Source organism: Pygoscelis adeliae, unplaced genomic scaffold, assembly GCF_000699105.1.
Source record: "Pygoscelis adeliae isolate BGI_AS28 unplaced genomic scaffold, ASM69910v1 Scaffold124, whole genome shotgun sequence".
Taxonomy (NCBI): Eukaryota; Metazoa; Chordata; class Aves; order Sphenisciformes; family Spheniscidae; genus Pygoscelis; species Pygoscelis adeliae.
The window spans coordinates 142,086-149,719 of record NW_008824791.1 but is presented as its reverse complement, the minus strand read 5'-3'; the positions used below and the strand labels follow the sequence as shown (position 1 = coordinate 149,719).

Sequence of the window (7,634 nt, the reverse complement as noted above, 5' to 3'; positions counted from 1 at the left end):
AATATCCCCCAATCCTCACTATTTAGAAACTAGTTTATGACTTGAAAGCTTTATATCCTATGCAAAATGTATTAGTCAAAGAGACCTGATGTTTATATGGAAAAAACACAGTATCTGGAGTTCACGCCAGGTTATTGGTTACCATATACAACACTTACCACATGATCTCTCAGATGAATAACACCTGGAGCAGCTCTGTTGCACTGGAAATCATCCGCAGTTCTGCAGTACCCATATGAATATAAGCAACTCCACTGTAGACGTCTCATTAGTATCAATCCCAGACTCCTGTTTTTCACATGTGGAAGTCTACCACAAAACCGTTTCTCTTCTCCTCAAAAAATGTCAATAACAATTGCTCAGAACAGGTTTGCCCCCCACCCCTACTGCCCCCAGCTTCTCTTTGGGGAGAACAAAACTGTCTGTGCTAACACCCCTTCCTATAGTGTTTCCAGTTGAGCGCATCCTTTTTAAACACCGCAGGAGATTTCTGTGTTAAGGTGCTTTATAAATCAGTGTGTATTATAGTGAATTCGATGACCTGTTTCTGTGAAATTGCCAGAATGAACAGAAAACCAATGTTGTTAAATAGGTGTGGGTTTTTTTCTCTCTCTCTCTCTCTTAGGATGGATTTATAGACTTCTTGGAGTTCATAGCTGCAATAAATTTGGTTATACGAGGGAAAATTGACCAAAAATTGAAATGGTATTTTAAGCTATACGATGTTGATGGAAACGGATGTATTGACAAAAAGGAACTATTAAGCATATTCACGGTAAGCAAGTTATGACCAATAGCAAGAGCATTTGACATAGTGCATTGCCCCTGAAACAGTGGTTTCATCATGCGTTGTAAATGGATTGTCTGTACTTTACCTAATGTTTTACAGTTGTAAAACCAGAATTGTTCTGGCTAGTGACATTCCTGCCATTAGTTTCTTGCTTATTGAAGTAAACATATCTAAGTAATATTTTACTTTAAACCATAGTTCTACAGATATAATGCTTTACTGAAAGTGAAAAACTGTAGAAACGGTAGAGACATTATTGTGATAAACTATACTGTAAGGCAGGGTAGAACTGAAGCAGCATAATGAATAAAACAGCTGGTTACAAGAGTTTGTGCCAGTCTATTGCAGAAAACTGGCTTCTCAAACTGAACTTGCTGCAAGAAACAATATAGGCATCATCAAAATATTCCAATATTTTAATTTTTTGAAAGGCTTTTAGATTTGTTTACTACAAATGCCATTACCGCTATTTTAAAATTAAACTGGGGAAGTTTATCATTAAATCATGCAGTGACATTTGGATACAAATATTGTAGAAAATTCTGCATAAACTGGGTCCATTTCAAACCCATAAAACCAAAACAGTGTAATTCTTCCTTTAAAATTATTTCTGTATTGTTCAACTTGCTCTAGTGAAAAAATATTTCGCATTTCAGTAGCTGCTTGCATCCAAAAGATATGATAGGGTTCCTTGCAAATATGAATGACTTAATGCTGGTCCCTAAATGTACAGGACTCATTACAGATCAAGGTTTTGCTGCAGGGAACATAAAATCTAAGTAGGGATTTAATGTCATAATAAACAAGGAACATACTTTGCCTGGATTCTGTATTACTGCTGGTGCCTGGCTAGTCACTGTTAGAGACTTTCAAGAGCTGCTGCCCAAGTTAAAAGGAACTGGAGCCAGATGCAGCCACGGGGTCAAACAAAGTTGATGCATCACCTTCTAAAGAGCAGCTTTCTAAAGGTAGAAGGAGAGGCTGCATCTCCCAGATTTCTCCTCGTTTAAGACCAATGACACCTTTCTTTTGCAGATATTCTCCATCATTTTTCACCCAGAGGCAATGAGGCAACTGTGTTTTGTCTTGGGCTTTATCTGAAAACAGAATTAAAATCCTTTTAGTGTAAAGATTTCTTTTTCAACTTACCTTGTTTTAAAACCAGTTTAAACCTCTGTGTATTTTCTTCTCTTTTGGAGTACAAGAACTTTACCTTAAACCTGCCTAAGTCATTTGACCTAGGCTAGATTAAAATCGATGGGCTCTAAACAAAAATAAAAATACAGGCTCACAGCCATTAAGAGCCCTGCTTATACTAAGCACCAGTAAACAAGGGCTTGTCCAAAAAGGTATGTCATATCTGAGACATTAATTTAAATCACAGAGGTCCTATTAAAACTTCACCTGTCCCTACAGCTATGCAAACTTTGGACCATCAGAACATTATCAACCATCAAAATTCCTTCCAGACAACCATGCACCCTCTCAGTGCCTAAAAACAGCCCAGTTATTTTATTTTATTATTTAAGGTGATTCTGTGGTAGTCAGTGATTCAAGTACTTCAGGAACCACTGCTTTACTCTAGCGCTACAAAAAATTTAACTATGGCAAAGGTACAACCTTCTTCTGAAGACTGCATCAGGATCAGACATATAAAACTCCAAAAGTATCTAAAGTATGAATTAGTAATACAAACAAGTTTATGTACCTATTTTTGTAAAATTCTTGCTGCCTTTTTGAACTCGTTTGTGCAAAGTAAGATAAAGACAGTGATGGTCAAGAATTCCACATCAGTGACGAATAGGTTTAACTTACTTACATTTTATTTAAATATAATGAGTTCTAAAATAATATCAGGAATACTGAAGGCAACAACTAGCACATGCAGTGAATTATCTTACACAACACAGTTCATTTCAAGATAATTCAGGTGTAGAAAAACAAATTCTGTAGTATGCCCATTATATGCATGTGTGTTTATACATATATATGTATGTATTTTCCCAGTCACTTACTAATTGTGATACTGAGTTTGGGTCCAACTCTGTAAACATATGCTTGTTGCTTCTGGACCACTGGCTATTTAACATATAGGCTCCTATTTTATTAACCCGAATGGTCACCATAATGCAAAAATTACTGTCTCAGTGAATGGGATACAATTTTGCAAAAATATTCATGTATACCTTTACTCCAAATAACGGGTCCCTTTGCCACAGAAAAAGTAGAGGGGAGACTTCTGGCTTTCCTAATTTCTTTGGAGGACAAGTAAATTCTGCCAACTTCCAGGACTGCTGGTCTGACTTTATTTGTGATTACTAAGTTAAACATGTCTTAATAGAAAAATGACTTAGGCTTTCTCCTCATGTGCTTTCAGCTGTGAAAAATAATACTATATTTAAATCACACAGACCATAGAGCACTCTCTGAAGACACGGAACTCTCTAGGGCAAGATAAAAATGCTGGTGTGGAATCTAAAGTGTATTGCAGAGCAGAGGTGCCACATGGATTCAGAAGACCGTCAGAGATATGTAAATTAGTCTGTAATCTTCAGGCTGTGTTATGTTAATTAAATTTCCAATCCTCATTACTGAAGATTTACTTGAAATAGCTATTTATTTAGAGATTTTTGAAAGGGTTGGTGAACTAAAGAGCTGCATCGCAATTACTGCTGTTGCCAGTGTATTGTTTTCACAACTTGATGGAAAAAAAGTCTGAAAGAACTTTCTGCATTTCTGCCTTCAGGCTATCCAGGCTATTAATGGCCACACCAACATGTCTGCTGAAGAGTTCACAAACACAGTATTTCAGAAGATAGATGTGAACAATGATGGTAAGAATCTAGGTTTTCTTGGCACTGGCAGGGGTGTTCCCCCATAAGGAAGTACAGGATCAAGAGGGGAGTTGAACACACTACTGAAGAACTGACTGTTTTAGAGGAACTGAAAGCCTGAATCTGTTCTTTACCCATATTACTTCAGCTTTACAGTGAAGTGTAAATCAACTGACTCTATTAAGCTGACATAGGAATTACATGCAGTAGGGGCTAAAACATGGAGGTCTTGCACTGTTCATCCAAAATGCCAGTAGTCTGGTTGCACAGCAAAATGACAGTGTGATCGAGGGGTTTTTTTAGTATATTTGTGTTGGCTTAATCTATCTATAATGGATAAGAAAACCAATTAAGATGCATGTTCTAAAGATTGGACAGCATATTGGATGTCCCTTGAAGGCTGACTGTTAACACATGCTAAGACACATGCTACTGTTTTTTCTCAGGATAGCTAGATTAAGCCAATTGGACTTGCATTTGGAAACTAAAACTTTAATTCACTGCTTCAGAGTTGTTTCTAATAGAAAACCTGTCATATGTGAATGTCTTCCCTCATACTTCTAATCATGAAGATCCTCCTTCCACTGGCAATTGTGTTTTACATCAATTACTGCAATCATTGACAAATTAGGAATATTAGGAAAGCATTACAGAGCAAAATCAGATCCCAGCCAGGAATTTTGGGCATTTTTTGTTCATTCTTCTGGTCTTATTTGGTGTGTTAAGGTTACTTTTAAAAAAGCCCTTTGTGATATATAATCAGCGTATAAACAGTGATCTTCTGATGCATGTGAATAACTCATAGAATATTTTTCTCCACCTGCTTGGCCCATCTTTTGGGTGAAGGCAAGTTACCAAAGGACTCCAAATAACATATAGTCATATTCTAGAATGTAACCAAAATTCTATGATTATTCATACTTTGGCCCCTGCTTTGACCATATGTTTACCGCAAGTAATAATTGTATCTGAGCTAGACCATCAGCTGAAAAAATAACTTTCGTGTCTTACGTTTTAGCAATGAAACGCTCAAACATGAATTATTCAGAATTATTTTCATAATAATTCCCATTTCAAACTGCTTTCCATAGTTAGTTATTTTTTAAATAGCTGCAGAGCAGCAGGACTAGCTCCACCTGAGGAATGGGACAAATTTTACCAAGTTTAGCTTAAACTATGCTACCTCCTTGTAGCTTCTTATTAAAAAGCAAATACATTAAGTTGCAACATCCTTCCTCACATTAAAATACAAGAAATAATCCCATGGTTGAAGGGAGCAATTCTTAAAACAAATCTCCTGATGGCTTTGCCATTTATTTTCATTAGCTCAAGGAAATCTGAGACCCGTCACAGTCGCAGTGAGTCTGGGCATGCCAGTGTAACCACATCTCACTGGTAACTGCAGTGCTTTTTTTGTATGCTTGCACGCTGGTATTGGTACTTTGAAATATATAGCCTGGGATCATGAGGAGGGAATTAAAGACCAGCTGACCTGCATAAGCAGGAAAATGATGCAGCGTGTCCATCTGATGAGTCCAGGAACCCCATCCAACCAAAGACCTCAGTCAAAGGCAATACAGAGGGAAGGAGATGGGAAGTAAGAGGAGTGCCTGGGATAGGAGGAGAGATCGGAGGAAGTGAGTGGCTGAGTGGCAAAGCAGGAGGATGCAGACAAGCGTACAGAGACGGCTTGTTCTGTCCCTGCTCCCGGGATGATTATATAAGGGCACTGGGGTTGAAAGAGGAGGTGTGAACATCCTGAGGGCACTGCACGCCAGCCCCTGGAGAGGGTCTTACTCCTCTCACTGAAGCCTAAGAGCCAGGACTTCCGTCAAATGACGGCTTTCCACTTTAAGAGTGTGTATATGAGCCTGCTCACCAGCGCAGCGAGGACCCATATGACTAAAGAGGAAGCAGCCTTTACTGCCCATGGGTAGAAAGTGGTTTTCACGTTTTTCAAATGCTGATCATTCTCCTTTTTCACATCAGATAAAGTTTGCCATGAACAAAAACGAAAACACAAAAAAACTCTGGGGAGTATCTAAATCCGAAAATAGCCAAAAGTCATCTAGCTAAGCATTCACCAGAAGTGCTCACAACTTGAATTGCTGCTCTCCTGCACCCTGGGGCCCTAAGTCATCCAGCTATCTTCCTCTTTGCCTGGCCTCTTGTCATTTCTTATTTCAGTGAGAAATCATTCATTGTTGTCATTTTAGCAAGAAACTTTAAACCATTCTCAGAGGAAAGAATCAAGCTCTTCCTATTAAACCAAGCTCTGTTTCCCCTTTCAGAGAAAAACAGTATCACTGGAATAACTTCTAACCATGTACGTTCCTGTGTACCATGTGAGCAGACACATGCCTGGGACCGGCCTTTGCCTTTGCTGACAGGGAAGAGAGCAGGAAAAGAGGAAGAATGCGAAACGATATTCCTGCTCCTCAATAAAAGAGATTTTATAGTTGTCTCGCAACTTCCAAGGTATTACCTGATTTTGACATGAGCCCAAAAAATCACGCTCTAAATGAGCGTTTCACTTGCCTGGAAGAATTTATCTAATCAAACCACTTAACCAATTTTTTCACTATATCTTATTGTGGCTCTAAATAATCCTAGCCATCAACACAGGGAGTATGCCTGGTAATCCTCAGCAAATCATGCCCTAATCTCTGTTAAAACCAGCTATAAGATAAATTCCAGTTAGCTCAGTGAGAATTGGTCCACACACGTAAATTCAGCCTTGATACAGGCACCCTTTTTCACACAATTCTGTCACAATAGATACTGAGCACTCACAGTTGTCTTAGACTTCTGTGAAAGGTGTGTTTGATCTCTTTTAACAGAAAAAAGCAAGTCTGAGTTCTAGGATCTGATGCAAAGTGGGAAAACATTAGAAAATATTCTGCATCCATTTGCCTATCAGCAGAGAATGGGGAACCTTCCTGAGGGATTCAATCTGGAATGAATGGCCTTGTGTTGGACTGAGAGTGATTGCTGCGTTCCTCAGTTCCTAAGGAGTATCTGATTTCCTTTTAGGGGAACTGACTATAGAAGAATTTATCAATGGTGTGGAAGGAGACAAGGACTTAATGGAATTGATTACAAAAAGTTTTGACCTTTCCAACGTACTCAAAGTCATACAGAACGGCAGGAGACACAGCATCTGAAGGATCCAGTGACGGATGTGGCATCTGCGTCATCATTTCAAGGAAGATAATATTTGATACATTCAGAGAGCTTGATGTCATCAAAGCCTGCCCAGGCAATACTGAGCAGCCTGCTCCAGGAGTAACAATTTTCACTCTTGACTCCATATCTTTCCTTTTCTTTTCTTTATTCTTTCCCTCGCTAATGACTGTGGCAGCCACAGAACACAAACCTTTGCCCACATATAACAGAAAAGCTATTTGATGCAGTACAAATAACTTATTTAGTCTCTAAGAACAATCAATAAAACAATGAAAATATCGCAAAATGCAACCTTTCTAGAAGATATGGAGTTAATAAATTTCTTCTTTTAAGTACGGGCTCTTTAACCATCTAAAGTGTGGACATAAACTTTGAGGTAGGAGTGGGTTCTACCCGGGTTAATTAAGAATGAAGCCTGGTTTGCATTAACTTAACATTTGCTCTCATAGGTATTCAAAATTAGAGTAGGTTCTCTGGGAAACACCTCAGTCAGCTTAATATTCCCGAGATGTGTATCCTCCTTAACAAGCTGTCTACCACTCTTGATTTTATTAATCTGTAAATTAAAATAATGTGATGTTTTGATGGTTTTGGCAGGGTTCAGGTACTGTTCTTTCAAATTAACCTTTTAGAAATGCTGGAATGAAATTGTGTTATCTTTGTAGAGCAAAATTAGAAGTTCAAAGAATACCTAAAACCAAATCATTTTGTAAGCACTCTGTTTTCCCAGAGATTTGTGTCCTTTGACTTGTATGTCCTCCTTTTCAAAACAATTCGTTTTCACTGGGCTCTTTGCCACAGCTGCATGAGACAAAAGGTAAGAG

The 7,634-nt window shown here is 38.4% G+C and overlaps 1 protein-coding gene across 1 annotated transcript in view; it reads left to right on the top strand.

Annotated features, from left to right (window-relative positions):
• The window catches only part of GUCA1C (guanylate cyclase activator 1C), a 35,783-nt gene extending 28,995 nt beyond the window's left edge, over window positions 1–6,788 (top strand). The window contains exons 2-4 of the mRNA XM_009323882.1: window positions 626–775; window positions 3,537–3,624; window positions 6,658–6,788. Coding sequence (XP_009322157.1) covers window positions 626–775; window positions 3,537–3,624; window positions 6,658–6,788 — 369 coding nt within the window. The remainder of the gene's footprint in view (window positions 1–625; window positions 776–3,536; window positions 3,625–6,657) is intronic.
• The last annotated feature ends 846 nt before the right edge of the window (window positions 6,789–7,634 follow it).